We start from the raw sequence: 25,190 nt of genomic DNA, 5'->3' as shown, positions 1-25,190 counted from the left end.
GGTTGGACGACGGTGCCGACGTCCACGATGAGTGACGTCTCGCGACCGGTGTCCGTTCTCTGTTCGAAATAAAAAAAAAAAAAAAAAAAAAAAATTTTTCGCCCCCACATCCCCGTCCCTTCGTCGAGGGAAACGACAGTAACGATTTTTCGTTTCTCTCCGACGCCTTCTCGTGTCCCCCTCTCTCTCTCCCCCACGTAACCCGCTGCCCCCCTCTGCTCGTGCCCCGGAGTCGTTTACACGCGACCGGGCGTGTTACCTGTCGTGTAACGCGAATCGAATTTGACGTTGTAAAATGCGGGGCCACGGTGATTATTAGCGAAATGGGAGTCGTGTAAAGGATGCACCCTTGAATGCGTCGTTCCTCCTCGAAAACCCCTCTTTACGCGACGATTCCTCCGCGAGAGTCGAAACTACCGGTATTCGACGATCGATTGTCAATAAGACAAAAGTCCCAAACTCCACGGAAATAAATGGTAGAAAACAATCGAGGTCGTAATTTTAATGTGCGGTGTAAGTTAAAGAAAACTTCGATCACGACCCTTGAATTATATTCCTACGAAATTACATTCCGCTTGGACCGGTTTTTTTTTATAGAAGAAATTCACGAACAGGGACCATTCTTTCCCCGGTTATAAGTGGCCCGTTTATCATCAGGTATCTTCCACCGTTCAACCGTCCGTCCCGTTTAAGTGCTCGAGAATTATTTTTCCCGCGCGCGGCGAGTACCTCGCGTAGAAATGGGGGTTGCTAATTTACCGAATTCTACGGATCGTGGAAGATCGGGAATTCTCCGTCAGAATGCACAGTCACCGTTGAAAAATTCACGGAGACTTCGAAGGGAAAAAAAGGAAAAAAAAGAGAAAAAAATTTCGATCGCGTCAACCGTGAGAATCTTCGTGGAAAGACTCGTCGATTATACGCTCCGTGTATCCGCGCGGCGTTGCGCGGCGTTGCGCGGTGTGTGTATCCGCCGATAATTTTCGTTCCGTGTAATTGGATCGGCATTCCGTGCAACGTACGCTAGAAAGGGGGGCACAATGAAAATATTATGAATGGGAGATGTATGAAACGTGATCGCTAAATAAGCCAGATAAGAGGCCGTGGTCTCGTGTTACGGACCGCGCTATCTAAGATGACGTCATCGCGAACCGTGAAAACTACGCGATAGGATGTGTAGTACGGTTTCTTATTTCCGGCGGTTGCATCTGCCACGGCCAGCAAACGATCCGTGCGGCGTGGCAAGAACAATGCCCGAGACCTCGAGGAACGACCAGGAACGAGCGTGTCTCTCTGTAAGGGTCGCGTCCCGACTCTCGTGCTCGCTCGATCGGGAATCGAGGCAATCGACTCGTTCTAGCAACGGTTGTAAATTATGCCCACGTGCTTCCCTAAGCGCGAAATTACAACGAGGATTGCATTAACCCTGCGGAGAAAGAACCAGAGAGAGAAAGAGAGAGAGAAGGAGAGAGAGAACCGCGTGGCGAATTAACGAAGACTTCATAAATACCGTTCCATTACTCACGGAATGTAATTACGCGTCGCGTTTAATCGCGCGTCTTCTCGGTTCGAGCCGGTAGTCGGCGACTGTACTCGCGGGATCGCACTTTTCGAATATTTCCGCGAGCTCGTGGGTAGGGTAGCGGCTAATTAAGGTCGTGCGGATCGTTTTATCGCCGTGGAACTCGATCCTTCGTCGACACCGAGCCGGAGATCTTTTGCGAAACCGGGTGGTTTTTCATCGTCGAGTTTCACAAAAACTGACAGCGGGTAAATATTTCTTACTTAGCGTCGATCAAGATCGGAATCCGTTTCTCCGGAACGATATGCGCGACGATGTCTGACGATACCGTAAAATATTTGGTAATTTCGTAGAGGGAAACGAGTAAAGTTAGCTCCCTCTGGCAGGGAGTTGCAACTCGGACGCGTGGATCGATTTTTTGTACGTCAGTTGCATACGCGAGAGTCATCGGCAACGCGTGTACGTGCCAGCCGCGATAAAGCGGTCGCTGCGACTACTAATTAGCAACATATCCGAACTCGACTTATGCAAAGTTACGTCCCTGTAATCACGCGCGTCTGGATGGTGGGCTCTTTGTTGAACGTAACATCGTAATACCGTATTGCCGTTCCGAAAGACTCCTGTTGCACGACAATGCCTCCTTATAACGCGACCGTGTCGTTAAGATGTTTCTTGTTACGGCTCTTAACCGCTTATTCAGCGGATTTGGCACCCGTGGAGTAGGTCACCGACACGAGGCACATCCGAATTGTAATCTCGCTCAATGGAGCGTTGTTTCGGCTGCGTCGAAGACACTCGGCTCGATGCGGGGCTCAACCCTTTCTCGCTCGAAGCTTTTTTTGTTGGAAGAAACTGGAACAGCTCGACGAAATATTCCGGGCTGAAAGGAAAAACAAATTGTACAATTCCTTTGGAGCGTCGTTCGTTTGCCTCCGATGTTTACCCCTTGCTTTTTGCAGAGAGGCGATATTGCGATCTCTGGACAAATTACGCTCGATGGTTGGCACGACGACGCGAGTTTATTTCTTCGAGAGTTTGATGCGTCGACCATCGTCTTGTTTCGAGACCACCGGTGTACCTTTTGAGCGAGATTTCGTGTGTTCCCAGCGTCGATGACCCACTGACCCACTACTCGACGGCTATCGAATCCGTGGAACGAGGAGCGACGAACCGTGAAGAAATTCCTTGATAACGACCTCGTTAGGGGCATTGTCGCGCAACAGGAATCGAGAGTTCGGTCCCTTGTTGGCTACCGAATCGAGAGAACAAACGGTTAAGAACCGTAACACTTTCCCTCCGCGAGAAGTTTTAAAGCGAGGCCGATCTCTCGCTGGAGGTTGATCCGAGGAGGCGGTGGCCACGGCTCGTTTAAAATCCAGACGGCGTTTCCGAAATCACGCGACACCCGGTTTCAGAGCGAAGAGAGGAGCAAAGCGAGCAGCCCCGAACACGAAGCGGCCGGCGACGGTGGCGTCCCCCCTGTCGGCCCCGGGATCGAAAATTCGATTCGACGCGAAATTTCGTCGGGCGGGCGAGATAATCGATCGCCCCAGAGGAGAGCAGAGAAACGGCAGATAATTGCTGACACCGGCTCCCAAAGCCGGTCGACGCTCTTTTCTATCTGCTCCTTATAATTTATTCGGCCGCCATAAATCAGTCGAGCGCGACGAGACCGCGACGTGCAACAGGCCGACCATGTAAATGCCGATGCACCGAGCGTATCCACGTATGCACGCGCTCACGTATGCTCGCACACGACCCGTTGCCATCGGTGGCAGGGGAGCTCGGGGGGAGGGGGACGGGGGACGGGGGGCACCAGGTCCTTCCACCCGTGAATTGATAATGTAATTAGAGCGGCGAAAAAGGATTAGCTTGAATTAGAAATCCCGCCCGACACGCTCTCAACTCCGTTCGAAGGGAACCGGAGACGTGGAGGGGGTGGACTCGTGGGAGAGACACGGGCGGGGAACGCCAACGGAGACAGAGTCGAAGGGACAGAGAGAGGGAGAGAGAGAAAGAGAGAGAGAGAGAGAGAAACGGAACGAAGAACGTAACCGAGGCAAGTCTCCGCGGAGGACTTTGATTTATGCGTCCCGGGAGCGCTTCACGGAGTGCAGCAACCGTGTGCAGCTCGCCGAGCCCAAAGATGCATGGCCAACCGAACGAGCCCAGCGCACCGACGCCGAACTCGCGTCTCTATAATGTTGCTCTCGATCGATAGCCGCGAGAACCGGCCGCGCGCTATTCTTTTCCTTTTTTTATTTGCTTTCTTTCTTTCTTTCTTTCTCTCTTCTTTATACTTTTTTCGCTTCCCTCCTTTTTCATACGCGAAAGGGAAACATTTTTCCACGAGAGAAGGGGAACTCGATAGCCGTTCGCGCGACGGAAAAATAATTAACGGCGCGCGTTACCTTCGCGTATGAATTTCGCGAATGTTTACGCCGACGGTTTCATTCTCGAGAGTGTCGACCGTTCAACGACTCGTCGCACCGAGGGTTCAGCGATTTTCCGTCAGGTGACATTTTTCCAGCTTCTCTTAGTACGTAAAAAATTGAACAAGTCTCCTCTTTCACCCCAACAACCACCGCTCTTTAAGTATCGATAGAACAGAAAGGTTTCCATTTCCTCTATTGCACACCCACTCGTGAAATTTCGGAAAATTCTCCCGTTCCGTGTACTTGGTGTCGCGTAAAGTTTGATTCACAATTTCCACGGGATAACCAACACCGAGAGCAACGATAATATCCACGTTCCTCGTTTCAACGATCGGCACACCGCTCCGAAAAATTCCAGCTACCACTTTCTGAGAACACCCTGTACATTTACCGCGGACACCTCTTCCTTGTAGGAGTAGAGTTCTTCGGGGCGAGTGCGTGCTATTTTCCGCGCTGGCGGAAATTTAATTAGACGCGCGAGGACGCGCGGGCGTAGCTTGTTATCGTCTCGAGGATCGCGTGTCGCAGCGCAAGGTGCATCGGAGGAACCGCGGGGGTGAAGTCGTCGTCTGACGGGACTCTAGAAAATAAAGAAGAGAGGAGTCAGTCAGTACGGGCGAACGTAAGTCCTCCGTGACGGTCGTTCGTCAGACGTACAGCTTTTCTATTGTTCCCTGGAACGGGTCCGCTCTTATTATTGTTTATACGGAGCACCGAGAGACGCGTACGCGTCGAAGTCCGCATTCGTCCGCGTCAATTTGTCCGAGAACTCCGTAGAGCAAAACCGGAGAAAGAGTCCCCCCCATTCGTCTCGTGTTTCCCCGGTTTCGAGTATCGGATGATGATACAGCGTCTCGAAGATAAACGCAGTCGCGGGGAAACACATTCGCGAAACGAACGCTTCGTTTCGCAAAAACAAATTACTTCCGTACCCGGCGCGTTCCCAGTCACCGTTGGAAATTCTTTTACCTCCTCGACGTAACAGTTTCGTCGCAACGGAGAATTCCACCCAACGTGATCCTCCCTCTGGACCTAGGTTTTACAATTTCAGCGCAACGGTAGCAATATTCGTTAAACTTGAAACCGGTTACGTCCACGTATGAAAAATCTCTTCGGTGTTCCCAGCGATGAAACATTCTACACGGCGACCTACGTGGGCCAGGTTTTACAATTTTTAGCGCAACGTTAACCGTAACGATAATTGAAGTTAAAACCGAGCCACTCGCGAGTCGGGAAATTCTCTGGCAAAAAATCTCTTCGAGCTCGTGAGTTCGCTTGTGTGTCGCACATTTGGAAAGTTTCCGCATGGATCGATCTCGTAACGGTGTTGCTCTTAGGATCGTTTGAATTCACGCGATTCGCACTGCGTGGCGTAAAACGATCCGATCGGCGGTCCAACGGGCGAAAAAACGTCGTTGCTCACCGATTGTCCAAAATGGTTCCCGGACGAGCGTGTTTCGGGGCGGCGGGACGTACGAACACCACCACCGTCCGTGGAATTGTGCACGCGGCGGCAACAATGGCCGCGGAGCAGTGTTTCAACGAGGCATCACCCACGGCGAGTGTATACACCGGTTGGTAAAGGTTTCGAGGTCTAAGACCGCATCAGGCTGACGACATCCCGCTGTTAGGTCGGCCCTTTCATGTCGGCCGCCGCGGCAGCGGGAGGCACGGCTTGCCGGACCTCCGATATATTATTACCCGAAGTCATTAATGGTAAACTGCAATTCTCCTCTTTTCCCTCCACGCGCCCGTCCACGGAATGCCTGGATGTACGAGGGAGAACGATCGAGAGAAACCGAGCGAGAACGAGGGGTACTCTCGGCCGTGCTGGCGTCTCGTGTCTCGCAGCCAGCCGGACGAATCTGGAATTAATCGAGAAATATCGAATGGTTTATTGGCGATACGTTCGGCCCGCTCGTGTGATGGAGCAGAGCGGATAATTAATTATCCCCTTCCCCGGGGGACGCTAATACGCGGGTACTTGGAATTTCTGCCCCCCTCTCTCTCTCTCTACCCTGCTTCGCTCCCTCGTTCTCTCCCTCTCTCTCTCTCTCTGTCTCTCTCTCGCTTTGGGGTGATTCGTCTCGCCCGAGAGAACGATGCAATATTTAATTGCACGAATTCATTCCTCCCCTCCCCCCCGGATGTACCTGCGCGTTGGACGATCGAGAGTTTGACCTATTCCTCGACTCCTCCTGGTTCGTTGGCGCGTAACGTAAGGTTCCGAGGCTTATTTCCTACGCGAACACACCCATGACACCGTTGCGTTGTCGTAACTAATCGGTATCGACGTGTCTACGGTCGATGACCCTCGATCGACGTTCGCTCGATACGTGTGCAGGGTTGTCCACGATATCGTACCGAGGTGCTCCAAAAATTTACCAATTACGTTCCCATTACTCGTCCTACGGAAACACCTTGCCGTTCAATCTATACGTACTTTCTATACTATAGGTACTTTCGTGACTTCGCGAAGTCTTTCGCAAGTCTCCACTTTTAAATATTTTCATTACGTTACACTTTTACAATCTCTACCTCTGTCTCGTTCTGTACAATACAGACTTGGACTCGTCCACTCTCGACGAGACCTCTTCTTCCATTTTTAAAAATGGAAAAGCTCCAGGCAAGGTCTTTTCCATTTCTTCCAAAAAATCCTAAAGCTCCAAACACGGTCGTGGAATCGATACCGTTTCCGATACACTTTCGTACCGAGTCATACCGTTATTTATCTCGTACGTACGATAAACGTACGCGCATAGTTTCTCCATCACGAGTCCTCGATCTCGCGGCGTTTACGATGCTCGACGTAGTACGTAAATCTCAGACGCGATCGAACGACTCGAAACACACAGATACCGAGGTCCACGGCTCGAAACTTGGCCCCAGGGGAGTTAGTCCTGTCGGTATTCGAGCGTTTCCACCCCTAACGTTCGCGAGAGAATACGCCTAGCGTGTATTTTCTCGGTACACGGCCGGTTCGCGTGCTCGCGGATAAATCGAAAGGGGTGTACGATCAGTGGGGGTGGTACGGGGGCGCGCATGGACGAGGAGCCGCTTTTCCAGAAGAACGGTGCAACTTCGAAGCCCGTTGTGCCTCGAATCCCGTACTTAGAATCCCTGGGCGTAGTTCGGGGTCTGCGCATTGACCGCACACGAAATCCTGCAGCTTTCTCACCTACCTACCCCTCCGTCTCTTCTTTACTGCCATTTCTCGCGCGTTGCGACGACACCAAGGGGTTAAAGAGGAGGAGAACTTTGAAAGGATCTTCGAGGACGATGGACTCGCGCCAATATCGAGCAACGATGTCGATTCGGATTTGGATGTTACGCGATTGGTAGTTCAATGACTGTAGAGGGTGTCAGGGTAGTATATTTGTTCGTGGACCTGCGCGTAGGTGAGTTAGTAGTAACGAAAATATAAAAGTACTGAAAGAAAAGTACTCCTTAGTGGTGGATTGCTCACGATAGTTTGTACAGGTTGATAGGTGAAAGATAGTGGAGATGTCTTCATTTTTTTTCTTGTTAAGAGGACTAAGCTTTCAAAATGCAACTTTTATATAAAAAAATTTGGTTTACTTTGGTATAAAAAAATTCTTAGACAAATTTCTAAAAATTGTCGAAGAGTTTCGTCGATAGAAGCTCGAAGTAAGATCGGTTCCATTATTCCCTAGCGCATCGAAAGTGTGATCGGCCATCAGCCAACAATATTAATTTTTACATATAAAAATTCCTGGAAAGTATGTCCACGGCAAGGATGTAAACTCAGAGAAGTTCCTTGTTATTTCACAGCGCGACGAAAGCGCCTAATCGTCCCGATTCTTAGGTCCTCCGCCCCCCAGTGGGCTTCCCCTCGTCGCGAGATCCACGGAGGCGGAAGCTCGGTATCAGTGCGCAGCAATTTCGGATATTTTTCTCCGAACGGGTTACGCGACGAGTGTACGGGTGTCGTTACACCTTCGGGGTCTCGTCAGCGTCGTCATTTTCGCCAGATGCAGCGGGGCATTGCAGCCTGCAGAGTGCACTCGTTAAAAACTTTTCGCTGCATTCATTCGAATGCACTCCGTCAAAGTGCGACACGAGGGTCAGACGAGAGAACTCCCCGGTAGAAAGATGGGAGATTTCCGTGTCGGTACGGCGCGCGGCGTCGGGACGACGAGCCAAGTTATCGCGCGCTCTGTACATCGTCATTATCCTTCCTGTTTCGCGCGCGTTTCCACGGGGAAATTTTTTCAAGACGAGGCAACGCGACGAATTCTCGCGAAAAAAGGCAGAGGAAAAGAAAAAAAAGGGAGGAAAGAAAAAAAAAAGGAAAGGAAAAACGACGACAGAGGGCTGGCTCGCGCCAAAGTGCACTTCAATTTCGCTGTTCGCGCGAATCGCGATCGTCCCTCTAGCGGCGTCCCCTTTTCCTACCCCCGCACGAAACTACACCCCCTCCCCCGCTTTTGGTAAACAACACGGTCACAATACCCACGGAACTCGTACTTGGCTCCCGTAAAGTGAAAACGACCATTAATCTCTCCCTCCCCGCGGTATCAAAAGATCCCGATTAATTAAAGGGATCGCTTTCGAGCTTTTAAACGATAGTTAACCCCGGTGCTCGATAGACCCCACACCGTCCCGGCTATTCATCGGTTTTTGAAAGCGCCGGGAGCGCGTGAAACTTGTAACCGATGGAACTGGATTCGATGCAGTTGCCCGGATACTCGCGTTACCGATCGGGTACAATTAAACGGTTGAAAATCCCCTGGGGGGAAAAAATTGCCACCGTGGATACACCCGTGTCGAATCTAAATTCGAAGATCTGGATACGAGAATGTACACCGGGCAGTTCGTCTACGTGACCACTGTTCAACGTTCTTGAAGTTGCACGACTCGGTCAGGGATGGCTGAGTTGCCTAGCTAACTTCGCGGGAAACACTTCCTACGGTTACTCCCTGTTATAATTCATCCCGAACTCGCAACAAAATCTAGCTACCACCCACTCGAGTGTAAACGGAGACAGGAAGGCGGTGGCTTGAAATTAAAAAGTCCAAGGACTCTTTTTCCGTGGTACCACGGGGATCGAACAAAGAGCTCGCGCGGCCAAGAAAAAGTTCCAAGAGTGTCCCGTGACAAAAGAGGTGGAAGTGCCAAGAGTCTGGGTCGGCTTCCTACGTCCCACCGCCTCTGCCCCCCGTGTTTCGACCGCCGGGCTGCTCCGTTGCGTCAGCTCCGTACGAAACGCTGCCCATTTTTTTTCCCCCTTGCATCTCGCGTCGTCGGAGAATGCACCGGTTGCAACGGTGCAGCTGCGCGCGACACGCACAGCCGCGGTTAGGACGTTCCTGGTTTCACACCGGGTAACAAACCCGGGTGTTTCCATCCTCTCACGCGGCACCATGGTGCACCGTTTGCGGGATGAACACCATCGTCGTCGTCGTTGTACCCGCGTCGCGGCGCAGACGAGTCTCTCACGGTGGTGCTGTGATGCCGATCGAGTTGCGATGGCGCCGTGTATCGATTACCTGCCGCTCAGGGTGTTATCGAGACACGCTTAATTAACGGCGAACAAACTGCTGGCTGAGATTATAAGCAGCCCCCGCGCGGTTCGGTTAATCGCGCGACACACCGGCCCCCTCCACCCTCCCCTCGTGGAAAAAGGGAAAGAAGCGACGGAAATATTGCCCTCGGGGGCAGAGGGGGCTATAAAACCGATACACTACGCTACACACCCCCGCCCCCCTTCTCAGAAACACGGTCTCTTTGATCGAGAAATCCATTCACCCGTGATCGACGATTTTGTTTTCGTTTAAGACGAACACTTTGAGATCCTTTACGCTGGCGGAAAAGAAGTCCTCCGGGCACCGTGAAATCGCCATTTCTACGGGGTCCGGTGTGCCCCCGATGTGTCGTTTCTTTTCTTTTTTCTCGCCCGAGACCATTCTTCTGTGTACTTTCGTCGAATCGAAACCGAGGGGACCAAACTTGCCCTTTATCGCCCCGTCCTCGTTTTTCAATTCACGACCATGACCGTGGTAGGGGGCGGGGGCAGGAGAGGGACCGGTGATGGTAACGATTACCGCGTTCTCCTTGTACAACGCGACGATAATAACGAAAATAATACGTCTCCATTACCGCAGCGGTAACGTAAGAATGTTAACGGCCGGTGATTAAAAGAAATTGCGCTGTTATTAACACGTCCGCGCTCACGAGCGCGAATACCGCTCCTCGGATTGCAACGGGGAGTTTTGTCGATTTTCGTGGGAATATCGTTCCGCGGGTCGCAATGTTTTAACGTGTCGTGGTTCAACGTTCCACGGGGGTACGTAGACGAGAACCGTTTGACGCCGGTTACCCACGGAGATTCCGAAGAGATAGTTCTCAACGATTTGCGAGCTCTTCTCTGGGAGGAATAACTATAGTGTGCAATCGCTGAGAGACTTCCGAATGCTGGAATTTTAAATATTCACCGATCGAGCGATGTGACACGGAAACGACGTAATTCGAAATGTAATTCGAATCAGAGAGAAGTTTGAGCTCCCCGAAAATTGAATCAAAGTTAAATTGTAATTATAAATTCTACTTTACTCGCGATAAAGTATCTTTGTTCGTTGTACGCGCGATTGTGCGCGTTTATTTCCCTTCTCCGAACGTGAGATGCATCGCGTTCGAACGTTTCGCAACAGTGTCCGCGAGCGAACCAGGAAATCTTGACAAATTGTTAAACAGTTGCAGCTGTGTCGTCGTAGGGGCCGAACGGTCGCAATATCGTCCGAACGAGGAAGAAATCACCGCTCGCTGATCATATTACCGGGGATGAAAGACCTCCGTGACAATATTTTCGCTGACAATGGGAATAAGTCGGTCGTTCGCGGAAAGTCCTAACAGCGCTCTAAAATGGCATTGTGGCGCGTCGGTACGGAACTAATGAACTCACGACGGGGCTTTCACGGACAGAGTTATTACAGGTCCCCTCCCTCCCACCCTGTGCACAGGTTCCTTCCTCTCGTCCTTGCCTCCGTAGTTGTCTTCTGGTCCATTCCCCGGGGTACTTCTCGCTAGCTTTCTTCTTCGAGGCGCATACCGCCCTTCGTCACCGTCCAGGACACCATGGCTGACCGGTATTATGGCAGATCTATCGTTCCACCGTTTAAATAAGCCCGGACCTAGTTTTACGAGGCCCTTCTTCTACCCAATGTTCTTCTCAACGGTTCTTCTTATCTCGTGTCAGCGTCTGTGCTTCGATAAGCGCGTACACGTGTTCTCACGAAGAAGTAACGAAACGCAAGATCGGTATTTCTTAAACTCGATCTTGGACAATCGTTTTCTCCAAAAAAAATACCCAACTCTCGGTTCCGCAATTCCCTCGATTCCAACGCGACCGGTTCCATACCTCCCCGCTTTTAACGCGGCAACTTTAAAAAGCCCTTTCACCCCTTACCTTTTGTTTGCCAAAAGCTTTCTTTATTTTTCCCAAACTTCCGGTTCCCGTTTCCACGGCACTTCTCGAGAGAACACGAATCCACCCCTATTTTCTCTCCGTTTCACTCGCTCTCGAATCGTCCGTTTCCGCGTTTCGAACAATTACCACTTTACTCAAAAATGGCGCGCACCGGGCGATACATCGTACAGCCAGGTTCGAGTCGCCCTTAGTACCGAATTCGAACACGGTAAAATCGAAGTATGGGATAGAATTAATTCGAAGAGATCGAATTTCTTTAAGAAAAGATTTATTACAAATGCTTGTACGCTTTCTACGTTATTTTCTATAAAAAAATTAAAAGTTCTTTCAATAACCGAGACGATACATCACGAATCTACTTTGCTCACCTATCCACAGTTGGTTAGAACGTTCTTCGACTCGAGTACACCTAATTCCGAGCAGTTTTTTCAAACTTGACGCTTGTTTCTCCCCCCCTCCGCAACTGGTCACCCGTATCTACAGTCACGGTTACCATGGACCAACGAGCACCTAAAGATTCCCCTCTTCGGTGGTCCGGGGTCGAGAAAAGAACCACTGAAATATACCCCCGGTCCCCGTGTTCGCGAGATAGCGCCACTTGAGCCATTTTCGCGGCCATTAAACCTCATCGTCGTCGGTTGCGGTCGTCTCCGCGTCAACGAAGAAAAAACCGCGTTCCGGAAGACTTGACGTCGACGGTTGGCGGCGACTCCGTCGAGGGAAACCCGCGGCGCCGTGAATCCGCTAATTTGCTTTCGAAAGAAACCGGCTGGCGGCGGTGGATTTTCCGCGGGATAAATTCCCTCCGTGCAGCGAACAGATGGAGGCGAGGGATCGACAAAGCGGAGTCGAGCCGGCTATCTCGGCCTCCTTTCAGCCGGTCCCGCGAACCGGAGAGCAACACAGCCCCGAGCCTCTCTCGACGACGTCTCATTGTTCGTTTCCCCTGTATACGCGTCTATACAGCCGGTGTGTCCTTTATCTTAATTCCATTACACTTCGCGACGCGACGCAGGGCCTGCCAACTGCGTTCTCGGAGCAACGCATCCCCTCTACTCGACACACCTCACCTCCCTTCGCTCGACTATACCGACCCTCGCCGAGCGGACCTCGTCGGTGTAATTTCGTACCAGTTACTTCGACGTATCCTTGACTCGCGTTGCTTAGATATCTCGACCTCCCACGACTCGACCGGTTCCCCCACCACGTCGAGAGGACCTTATCCTCGTCGGTGTAATTGTCCTCGTATGAGTTACTGTGACGTATCTTTGACTCGCGTTGCTCAGATATCTCGACCTCCCACCACTCGACCGGAGGATCTTGTCCTCGTTGGTGTAATTTCGTACTCGCTACTGTGACGTATCCTTGTCTCGCTACCCCCCACCACTCGACCAGTGCCCCCTCCACCGTGCCACCGTGGCTTTTATTCATTCGCAGTTAATTCAAAGCCAAGGTAGGGAGGCCTATCGGCAACCGGGTGACGCGGTCCCTGCCCGGGTGTTTGTTTCTTTACCCGACGGAGTCGTGACTCCGGTATTTTGTTCGTTTCCCCATTGTTCGACGATCGCCGCGACTAATTAGCCTTTCATTGCTACCGGCCCGGTAGCTTCGGAGCGAAATAAAATATTGTGCCCCGATACGGGTGCACCGTAATACAGAGGGTGTTTCGCGTACTATGGGGCCAGCTGCGGGTTAAGGGGTTCGAGGTAACTGTAATGTTTTCTTTTGTTTCGCGTTGATACAATCGCGAAGACATTGCGCGAATTATTTCGCGTTACTCGCGGTGACGAGGAACTTACAACGGGACGAAAGTCTCGTGGTAGCTGGTGATCGCGAACGATAGGTCTATCGTTTCATAGGAGTGCGGTTTTATATTATGTATTATTTATTATGTATATTATTATGTATATTATATTCACTTGACATTCACGCAGCGTGAATCTCTATAATATTAACAGTACCGGGACAAATTTGGGTGCTGAAAAATGTATCGTTAGAGTCTCTTTGGCTCCTCTTAGCTCTTACAGGACCTCTCGTGTCTCTGTTCTCGAGTCATATAATGACAGATAACCTTCGTTTTATATTTTCTAAATACTCTCGAGTCACCCATATCGATGCAAACGAGTCACCATCTGGTAAAACAAAAATTATTACACTTTTCTCGTCGGAGAAGGGGACAGAAGTTCGGTTAGAATCGATCCGATCGCCTGTTCCGTTCCCCGCGCGATAACCTCGGTTTCCGTTGTCCCTGTCGAAACTACAGCTACCGTGTTTTTAACCGTGTTTACACGCGGCAATTCGAAGAATACGTTCGCGAGTAATCGCGACCGCTAACGAGCTCGTTTCCTGTTCCAGAGAGGTACGACACCGCGTACGCCTGCGAGGGCAAAACACTGTGGATCGAATGCGGCGAGGGAAAGCTGATCCATCTCATCAGAGCGAACTACGGGAGGTACTCCATAACGATATGCAACGAGCACGGGAACACCGACTGGAGCGTCAACTGCATGTCGCCCAAGTCGTTCCGTGTGCTGAACAGCGAGTAAGTTTTTCGATCGAAGGTCCTTCGCTTCCACCCAACCCCAACCTCCTCCTCCACAGCACGCAAGTGGTCCTCGACTATCGTCCCACCCCCGTGCTCTGTCTCGGAGTACATCCTCGTTGTCCCACGAATCGCGTCGAGGAGTCGAGGTGCCTCCGTGGTAATCGAATCCCAGGACGGAAAGATCATTCTAGTACGGTAGGGGAAACCCAGAACGAAGAAGAGGGAGAGAGAGAAAAAAAAAAGAAATATATAGAAAGAGAGAAGTAAAACGCTACACCGTCACCGTCGGATACAGTGGCGAGGGGGGTATCGGCGAGGAGAAAGAAAAATCGTAACGCGCCCGCGGACATTTTCTATCGTTAATGAGTCGAGCAGCACCAATTAAAGGAGACGTCCGATCCGATCGAGCGTAGATCGCGCTTGTCACTCGGTCCCAAGGTTATCGATCCGACTTTCCACGTGGATCGGTATCTCTTACCCCGGCGTAGCTTTTACGACCGGCATCGTTCGAGATATCCAACCATGACACCCGGAGCCTCGTTCCCTTCGCGGTAACGAGAAACGCTTCCTGCACCCGTGGCGTGTGTATATCGATCATAGTCTACCGATGACCTTGGACGGGGGCCCCGTAGATCTGTACGATCTATCGCCGCGAATCTCGGAGCCGATCTCTCTTTCTCTTTCTCTCTTTCTCTCTCTTTCTTTCTCTCGCTCGCTCGCTCGCTCTCGTGTCCGGCGTTGAAACGATCGAACGCCGCGATCGACGTGGAATAGAAAAATCGTTAACCGTCGGGTATGCGGAAATTCGACTCGCGGAGTTTCGCGTCGAAAGAAACGGAAAAGTAACAGGGAGAAAAGAAAGACGGCAACTCGATCGCAACGGTGCCGCACTCGACCATTGGCAGCGTTGCCCTGGAACTCGATCGTTGAAATATCGTCTCGATCGGTACACGCGCGCGAGTGTACTTGTACGGTGTAACAAAGGAATAAGTAATCGTTGAAAATCGCGCCTACGATATTTTTACACTGTACGGATTCACGTGGAAACCGGAAACGCGACTTGATTAAATTTCCCGGTGTAGAGTATTCCTGGGACGCGTCCGCGGAGCAATAAACGCCGAAGAATGTTTAATTGAATACGCTCGTCGCGGAAATCTCGTATTAGCGGAAACAAAAGGGAGCTAATTCCACGCGCAAAAGCAAATCGAAAACTCGGGGACGAATTTTTACGAATTTTTCCGCGCGAGACTCCGGTTCGGGGTAGATCGAGTTCGAAGGGGCACGAGGTTTCGTTGAAGATCGATTTAATAAATTTCGACGCGAACGTTCGTCCGCGGAACTATGAACGTATCGATTTTGAACGCGTTGTGTTCGAGAACGCGAACGATTTTCGAAATTCGTTTCTTTGGTAAACGAAACGGGGTAAGGGAGAAACGCATCGCAAGTTTTCATCGCGCTACAAGTACGATCGACGGATCGAATTGGACGTTTCCTTTTTTTTTCTCTCTCTGGAAAAGGAAGACAATAATCCTCGAACGAAGCGATGGGATTCGAATCTCGCGAGGTTCCTCGACGCTTTTCGCGGCACTCGCCTAACCAAGCCCCCGTTTCCCTGTCCACGTAAATGGAGCAAAGAGCATGGAGTCGCGATCGCAAGGATACAAACGACCAGCGAAAAGAAGAAGAGACATGGGATACGTATACGTATCCAACGGTGGAAGGAAAATGAGGTGAGAGTGGACGGCTTCATATGGTCCGGCGAACTGGCCAATTGCTTGACCATTGAAGAGCGTATTTCGCGGCGGATCAGAGCGATAGGAAGAATCGCAAACTCAGCGATCGCTTCTCTATCCCGGTCCCCGCGAACATCCACTCTATTTCCTTCGATCTCCGTGTGTCTGGGTTACACCGATGTCACACGTGCACGTAGACACCACTTGTACTAGATACACGCACGCACGCACGCACGTACGCACGCACGTATACACGTAAGCGTTCAACCACGCGCTCGCGTCACCGATCCACGTCCCACGAGTTCCCTACGTCCCGAGACACCCAATCTGACGAAATGTCCTACAGATTTCTCGTTTCTCTCTTTATTTTCTTCGTGTTTTTTCTATTTTTTTCTCATTTTTTTTCCCTTCCTCTCTTTTCTCCCCCGTTTGTTTGTTTGGTCTTCCTCGACGAAAGAATCGCCGAGATATCGAGGGACCGATGTACGTCGATCCGGATGACTCGCGAGCCGGGTCGGGGCGACTCGAAATGGAAAATACGCTGGTATCGCGCGGGTGTGTCTCGCGTATTGGAAAAGACCTTGTGAAAATCAATGTACGAAAAAATCGTGTCGTCGTCGCAAACGATGATACGTTCTTGATGAAACAACCCGTCGAGAAACAATCAAAAGAACAATACAAACTTTTCTAAACTTTCCGGCGCGCGATTACAAGATTTCCAAAGAACGGTTTTCCACGCGGGAAAAATTGAGAGACATTACCTCGTCGACGAAACGAGCTACGACACGATCCCGTGCGATTTTTCAAAAAATATTTCGAACGCTTTTCAACGCTCTACAATCATCGAAGATCGTTTCCGCTCGTCGAAATCGATACAGATACCAGCCAGTGTCGAGTCACCCCGTCCCTGGTTCTTCGTGTTCCACAGCCTCTTGGAACGACACCGACGTTTTCGAACGCGTTGGAACAAGAAGGATGCACGTACAGAGAAAAGAGACAGAGAGCCAAGCGACGCGGAATTTTAGCGATCGCGGGGACGCGTTACGTGATTAATAGCCCGCTGGCCGGAAATTGGTTTCGTTCCGCGGGGCGGAACGTCGACGATGACGACTGGGCGTGACGGCCCGGTGTGAATAATTGGGAAAGATAATCGCGATGACGAATCGAAATCGAACACCGTTCCGATGGAATTTTCCCGTGGTCCTCGCGAGAAACGGAAACGAAGCAGGATCGCGACACGGGGACGAAGATCGCGGTTAAAATCGAGTCCAAGCTGACTGGTAGACGTCGAGTCCGGAAGGGACCAGTGGCGGGCTTTTCGGAGGGAAAAAAAACGTATTTAAAGTTGACGCTTCGAGCGATAACTTTTCGGTTAACTTCGAGCGATAAAGTTTGAACCGGTGTCGGTTGTCGTTCGCGCGGATTCGTGCTACGCGTCCGTAGATTCTACGCGCGTCCAGACGGGGAGGGTAGCTTCGACGTTAATTTAACTCCTCTCGCGGAATCGCTCGGGAGGATCGCTGATCGTAATCGTCCACTACTGTGACCGCCACGGTTCGTTGTCTCTCTTCTCTGTCCTCCGTTTCGTCCGTGGTTACGATCGTTTCTCCTCGCGGATCAATCCGGACCGCTGCGACTTTTTCTCCGAAGCGGTGAAAAATTCCAAAGCGGAAACGGTATCTCGAATGGTCGGTTCCTCGATCCACGGGACGATTCTTGTACACCGGGACTACTTACACCGCGAATCAAGGTTCGTTCGAACGTTTAAAGAGCCTCGTTACACAACACGGATACGATTTTTCCCACCCTGAGTGCAGCCACGTATTCGCGGAATGCAATTGCACTTTTTCGAAAACGGAGCTCCGCGTTTTCGCAGAAATTGATCTCTCAGAAAAGATTCGCAGAAGAGATCGTGGAAAATTAACACTTTGGGAAATATTTCACTTCTAGAGGGGTACTCGAACGTTTGTTTATAGTATTCGAAAGATTTTCTCGCGAGTTTTCCGGTACTCCTCGTTCGAATTATATTGAGTTGTTCAAAGTCATTTCATTTTTAGACGAAAATAACACACTTGATTTTCTTAGAGCGTGTAAACATTCCATTAAACATTCTCCAATTTATAAAACGAAATGACTTTCCGAACAATCTAATATCACACCTACGGTAACTCAGCGTCGATCTTCGACTCGTTCGACACTCTCCCAAAGTGTCGACTTCTACGATCTTTTGCGCGAATCGATCGGAATTTTCCAAGGGAACGAAATTTCGCTCTGCACTTCGGGGGAAAAAAATCCGTATCGTTGCTCCGCGACGTTTTCCACGTCTTCGTTCGCGATTACACACTCGACCCATTTATTAGAATCACCCTGTACCCACTCGATGGATATCGAGAGCGCCAGTGAAGACGGTTCTCGTACGAAAAAAAAAGAAATGTGTATCGAGCGGTTCGTTTAATTCCCCGTGCTACGAATTAGACGCTTCCGCCGATCGTTTCATTTTCTCGTAGTTCGGTGTGGGGAGGGACTTTTAATCATCGTCGCGGATCGGAGCCCTTTATCGGCGCGTCGTCGGCTGTTCGGAATAAATTATTACCGGCGCTCGCGCGTACGCTGGTAATTTTCCTTTTTCTTCCCTTTCCCTTTCTTTTTTTCGCCTCTTTTTCGGCGAGCCTTTGACGCGCCTCGTCTTCCCTCATTTGGAGCCGTCCGATCTGGCGCGCGAGAGATTTCCTCTCACGGAGAGAATCAACGGTGCAACGACGCACAACCGTTGCGTTTCCGTCGATAATCGATTTTCGAGTCCGTGGATACGTTCGAGAAAAAAGATAATTCCGCGAGTCGCCGTGCCGTCCCGAATACTTTGTGCCGCTTTTATGTTCTGTTCTCTATCTTTCTTTCTTTCTTCTTTCGTTGTTCCTCTTCCGCGTTTAACCCGTTCTCACTCTCTCTCACTAACACCAGGGTGTGTGCGCCGTGGTTCTGCAAGGCGCATCGATTCCTAAGAAATTCACACGCATGCACGTACTCGCTTGTAACGCCCTAATCCGCAACCCGTATCGAGAGAGAAAGACTACTTATTTTTCTCTCCCGATGAATCGCGGGAGCTTGTCGATCCTTTGTACCACGCTTGGGTCTTCTCGAACCGAGAGGATAATTCGCTCCGGTACACCTTTGGTACAACTTTCTTTGAAAATCGATAAAAGTAACGAAACGATAGAAAATATTTTCAACCATTAGACTTTACGATATTGAAAGTATTTGGTAAAGTTGCTACGGGTCCGTTCGGACCCAAGCGTGGTCTCGTAGTTACCCGAAGCTTCGAGTGTCGCGCCCGCTGCCAGTACACGAATCCGATCAGTTCTCGATTCGTTGAATTTCGAAAGATTCTTTCACCGCGAGTTTCGATACGAAGATTCGATACATCGCGAGATTCACGCGTGGCAGTCGGCGCGGCACTTGATCCGACTCTCCTCGAGATCGTACCCCAGAGGATCCCTACCCCCAACCGTTTCCAGAGGTAAGCAAAATGGAGCAAGCGTATCCTGAGCGTCGAGGGACGAGTAGTTCGCTGTAATTCCGTTCGAGGGCTAACCGCTCGCTCTCCCTCTTTTCTCGCAAACTACGGTAGTCAGCTTCCTCTTAACGCGTCTCCCGCGTTATCTCGGTGTAGCGATATCAGGGGATTCTCGGTGTTCACTCTATCTGGCTAGGTGCTTCTCCGCTCTTCTCTTCTCCGCGTTTATCTGTCACCCCTGGAACCCCCTCCACGATTGTGTCGGGATCTGTTAATCCCACTCGACCGAGACCTCGCGTGCGATCGCTCGTCACGGGACACCGAAAGACGCGCGACGAACTTCCGCTTCGCGGGTCGAACGAAGCGGCGAACGGAGAAGTTTCCCTCCGAGAGGAAACTCGGTTAAGCGGCGCGTCTAGTTTTGCAGCTTACGGAAATTCAAACACTCGGAAAATCATTCTTGTTTCCATTCAAAGACACACCGGGACGAGAATTACCAAGATCGAACAACGCTGGGTGTTTTCGTACACGCGTCGCGGGGTAATTTAGTAATTTATTCGTTGCTTCGTTCCGATCGATCGTTCTCGAGAAAAATCCTACGACTCGGTGAAACGTAGGTAAACGAACTGGTAAAGTTCCAGACCGATACGTTGGATATTGCCTTCGATAATAATTCTCGAAGGGAAGGCTTCTTCGAGAGCTCCGAACTGGGTGGAAATTTCGGTTCGATTCGAGGGTAGGGGAGAATTTCTCAAGACTCGGTGCAAATCGATTGCTCGAAAGAATCCCCGTAGCCTCGTAACGAACGAACGCGCACGGTTTGAAAGTAATACGTTGAACGGTTCCTCCCCACTTCCCCAAGAAGAAAAAAAAGAAAAATAAAAAAATCCCGAAACACGGGTGCTTCGATTCGGAGGTCACCGCGCGGATAGACCGATCGCGAATTAAACTCGTGCTGCGAACAAAGCCGGAAGCCCGCGTCGAAACGACGGATTGACGGCGCGTTAGAGGCAGGTTGGTTGGAGGTAGATTTATCAGGGCGGGCCGTGCACGTCCGAGATTACGATTTAAGTGAAACCGGGACGGGGTCGAGAGGACGGCTTCGCTGGAACGATTAATGAAATTGAACGGCCGGGGTCGCCCCGGCGAAATTCCGTCTACGGAATTAATGACGGCTCTGTGCGTAACCGTGGAAATGTTCATTACGCCGTTGAGAAATGACGCGCCCGCCCGTCCGTCCGCTCGCTCGCGCACGCCCAGCGGATTTTCCGCTCGCCGGACGAGAGAGACCGGCCCGACCGAGCAATTAGATCGGAAAAGAACGACCAATTCGCGGCGCACGGGGGCTTTAACGCGGGAATTAGTTCTATTTCGCGTCGGGTTAACCCTCGACTTGCCGGAAGGGTAGATTGAGAACGATCGCGTTCTAGAAACCACCTCGAATCTCGATCGGTTGGCAGCATCGCGATACTTTTGCACAATTTTGGAATCGGTATTGGACTTTCGCGCCGGTCGGTTTATTGTTTCGCGATGTTTCTTCGTTGGATAAAATCTTGGAAACGCGACACTGTATATTTGTCTACGCATTGTATTTATCTGGAAAATATACAGTAACGTGGATTTTAAAATGACAGTCGAGGGTTAATCGCGTTGGAGGATCACTCGAGCCATTGCCAATGACCGACGCTGGGGTAACTATTGATCAGAATTGTGGATTGTTTAATTATTTTTTATCGGTGGTAATTCCTAGACGGTCGAGAATCGTAGTAAATGTTAAGAAGTGTCGAGTATGCGCGAAGAATCTATAATACCGGGAGAGACGAGTAACATTGTAAATTCGTTCGGGAGATGTTCGTTTATCAGGACCGGTTAATTTTCGAAAATTGATCCCTTCGTCCAACCCTTTCGGAGCACGAAGGATACGGATCGTCTCGAAGAACGGGAGTACTTGAAATTGCACGAGAAAAAGGAACACTCGGGAGTATCGATAAAACGTTCCATTTATTTGTGCAATTATTCTTTACCGTTTTGGTCCGGCAAGATACGCGTCGAGGCATCAAAATGCAAATAGCCCGCGCGTCGTTTGTTGGCAGCGCGTTTATGTTTCTACGAAGGCGGCCGTAAACTGTTAAATCGAAGAAAGGGTTTCTCCGAATTCCCCGTTGCGAGATTTGGGAACGGTAATTAAACGCCATGAGCCCGGTACCTTTACGCGCGACCCGGTCGCGCGAATGAACAGGTATTATCCTCGCATGGTCCCCCGTGCGTCGAGAAAGGCGGCCGGGGGACCTCGGCTGGAAGGTTGTTGCCGTCCAGGACCTTCTGGGAACGGATTCTTTCCACGAGGTTGCGCAATCGCGGCGTAATTACATTGCGCTAATAGCCACTCGATGATTCGACTCTCGTCGTTAACTCGGCCCGACCGTACAGGGGAACCAGTTCGAAAAATTCGAGATCCACGAACGTTCCGCTCCGTTGCCGACGGTTTTTGTCCAACTCGCGGATATCGCGACCGGGAAAGAATCATTTTCGTGCTCTACGTGCTCCTCCCGTTTCTCGATACAATTATCAGCATCAAAGAACGAGGGACGCGCGAGACATACGATATCAAGAACGAACGCCACACAAATCGTACGCGTTTTGCGCGCATTTCGTCACGATCGCGAACGCGCCTTAACTTTTCGAACGACGAGAAACTTCGGGGAATCGGCCCTTCGGGGGAACGAACTCGTTTGGTCGAAATTACGCGAACAATCGACCGACTGAATTTTCTACTTTTTCTAAGAAACGAAACTTTCCGGAGGTTTCTTCCTTTTTTTTTGTTTTTTTAAAATACCGGTCGAAATTTTACGTAAAATACCACGAGTCCAACGGCACGAGGTAAACGAGAGGTTAACGACTGGCCGATTTGGGAGATGTTTAACGTAGAAGATTATATTACCGTGTTTGAACGAGGCACGACGACGAGCGGCCGTCGAATAGTTTCGAGCATTCGTAGACGTAGAATTAATATTTGTTCCGTCCGGTGACGCAAAGATCCACGTAGTCGCGTACTTTCGGCCCTCGTCCATTAAAACGTACTCTCGATCGTTCTCCGGACGATCGTCGCGCGAAAATTCCACCATTATTTCCCTCGTATGCTCCCGCAAAGGCTGGTCGTTTACCGCAAAAAATTGAACATCGGTATTTTCGCGCGCACCTTTTCCAATTCCGGTTTCGAGAAGGATAATCGATGTGTCCGGGAACTAGGACGCGTTTTACGCGTGCCCGTGCACGTGAAACGAAACGAAATTCAACGTCCCGCTTGTTTGTTCGTCAATTAATAACGAGCTCTCGACGAGAGGAAAAAAAAAAGGACGGTTGCGCATAGAGTCGTCGAGAAGGGGTCCGCGGAGTGGCGAGATTTCTTCACGGTGTCCCCCTCCGAAGAAGGGGGTCAGAGGGGACTCGTTACGGGCGTAATCGATCCGACGTAGGTATATTAAACAATTTTACGATTCGTCATCGTGACGAACGATGGATAATTAACCGTGGCGGGGAAACAGCGAGAAGAAGGCAATTTCGTTGCCGCGATCGAGCCAACCGACCCGAACCGACCCCATGGCAAACAATTACGGAAACGTCTACGTGCGAATTGTTATACCGTTCCGTCGGTTATTTATCAAAATACGGTCCCTCTCGTCCTTACTCTCGGACACCCGTGACCGTCACCGGGCCGAAAAGAGTCTCGAATTATCATAGATAAACAAGTTTCCGACTATACTCACCGCGACAGGAATCGAGAACGACCCCGCTAAACGAGACCACGCGTCGTTTTCGCGTCGTGGAAACTCGGCATGTTTCGTGTTTGTCCTTCGTTTCCATCGAGAGTTTCTCTTTGTAACAGTCGTAGAATGTGCGTGCACGGGCAACCTACTCCTAATACGAAAAGTATCGAACCGAGTATCGTTCTTCGCGATCGGTGGCTACTCGAAGCATTGATCTCGGATTTATTTGCGGGATAGAAATTCTTTCACACAACATAAATTGTAGACTCACCAGCATCGATTGAACAATAGGATCGATACACCGCGGTATAAGAATACGCTCTGTAGACGTTATTAAATATTAGACTGGATATTCTTCGATTAAACAAGCTGATCTCTCGAAAGTGTGTCCGTCGGGGGAACGCGGTCGAGATTGGTCGCTTTTCTGGCGAACGATATACGGTATACAGGGCTGGGGAAAAAATTCACGTTCGATTTCCTTTAATTCGATCGTCCGTATTTTTCGCCACTCGAATCTCGGTGTAGCCGGTCGCTCGTACTTAACCTAAACTAATTGTAGCCGCGCGGGTCCGAATTTCGTCGATAATCGCATTAGACGAAATTAGCGTCCTCCGTTCGATCGAAGCACGGTAACGCGATCAAAGTCGCTGTCGTGGTCGCTTTTGCCCCTTCGACTTTAGCCCCCCTTTTTGCCCCTTCGTATCTTTTTTTCGCCGGTCCCGTTCGCGACACGGAGTTCGTTGAGAGGCAGCCTTTCCGCATCCGTCGTTTCGACGATCGACGATCGTTCCGTTCGAAACGGTCCATTCCCGAATCTATTAGTCCGCGTAAATAAACAATCGGTTTCCCGAATCGTGGACGATCGGGCAATTATCTTCGCTCGTTTCGAGCGATTAAATATTCAATGCTCACGATTGGATCGAGTCGAGCGAAACGATCGATAATTACTCGTGAACGAAGAAAACCAAACTCGGTCTCGACTGATTCGAGTTCCCGATCGTCGAGGGTTTCGATCGCGAATTCAGGTTCCAGAAATTCAATTCCGACTGAATTAATTTCAATTTCGAATCGATCAGTTAATTCGCATTTGTTCGATTAATTTCGTTTAAGAACTGTTACGAGTCTCTCGATTCGTCGTAAACTTACCAATCACGGATCTTATCTTCTAATCGCGGACCTTGTCTCGTTGATTGTCCATCGAGAAAATTGTTGAACGATTTTTCGACGCACGAGTCGGTACGCGATCACGAGGGCAACGAGAGATCGATCGTCGAAACGGTCGACGCTCGTGGATAACATCGCGGACGACCGTTTTGCTTTCGTCTTGTCGCGAGGATAAATCCACCCCGTGGTAGTATGTAATACCTGCACGTATTCGGGACGGCGGGTGCATCCGCGCTCGGGGGAGGAGGGCACGTGTACGTACCTTCAAGTTCTCTCGACAAAACTCGTTTAATCCTCCGGGCAGATTAAGAGGAAGAGACTCGAGCGGAGAAGAGAGAGGAGGAAGAGGGAGCTCTCTACCAGTTAGGTACTTAAAAGTATTCCAATCATGGGAACGCGGAGGAAAGTCCGACGAATATTTCTCGTTACCCCCCGTGGCGGAACAGGGTTGCTCTTGGGGGTGGGACGGAGGTTGGACGCCCAGGGTGGTAAACGCGGAGCGTACAGGTAGAGCTCCCGAGGGGGGAAGAGGAGGAGGGTGAAAACGAGCGAGAAGTCGCAGCCGAGAGAGAAGAGACCGCTCTCGAAATCCACCCCCTTCGACCACCCCGTGAGTTTCCAACGTCACTGTAAGATATACACCGTACACGATACGCACAAATATCGCACTCTCCGTGATATCCTTGCTCCATCTTGACACACCAGCGGACCAATTGCATGCACCACCTTCAGTTATTGTATTATTGTGACACGTTGCAGCCACGATCGTGTCGAGTCGGCGTCGAATCATCGTTGCAACGCTTTGCGTCGGGGCCAGTCGGCGGATTCGTTGCAACGATCGTTCACGATTGATCCAGTTCCGATATCGGAGTTGTTCGTTTACGCGATATTGTCGCACAGGTGATTTCCTCGCGAGTACTCGCGGCGGGGACTCACGATCGTGGTGGTAACACGAGTGTTCGCGGAGAGGAGCCTCGGATATCGCAATACGTTAACGAAACGAGAAAGAAGTTTACATTTGTGACGATAAACTCATGTAGAAATATTCTCGAGACGATTTACC

At 50.5% G+C, this 25,190-nt stretch overlaps 1 protein-coding gene across 5 annotated transcripts in view; it reads left to right on the top strand.

The window, feature by feature from the left end:
- Positions 1–25,190, top strand: part of LOC143151870 (latrophilin Cirl) — a 449,543-nt gene that overhangs the window by 385,930 nt on the left and 38,423 nt on the right. For all 5 annotated transcript variants that reach the window (XM_076321335.1, XM_076321337.1, XM_076321334.1 and 2 more), the window contains one exon: positions 13,760–13,946. In XM_076321335.1, the coding sequence (XP_076177450.1) occupies positions 13,760–13,946 (187 nt within the window). The remainder of the gene's footprint in view (positions 1–13,759; positions 13,947–25,190) is intronic.

The sequence above is a fragment of the Ptiloglossa arizonensis genome, chromosome 10 (genome assembly GCF_051014685.1).
Source record: "Ptiloglossa arizonensis isolate GNS036 chromosome 10, iyPtiAriz1_principal, whole genome shotgun sequence".
In the NCBI taxonomy this organism is placed as follows: domain Eukaryota; kingdom Metazoa; phylum Arthropoda; class Insecta; order Hymenoptera; family Colletidae; genus Ptiloglossa; species Ptiloglossa arizonensis.
The sequence above is the reverse complement of the archived record's forward strand: the minus strand, read 5'-3'. Positions and strand labels throughout refer to the sequence as shown.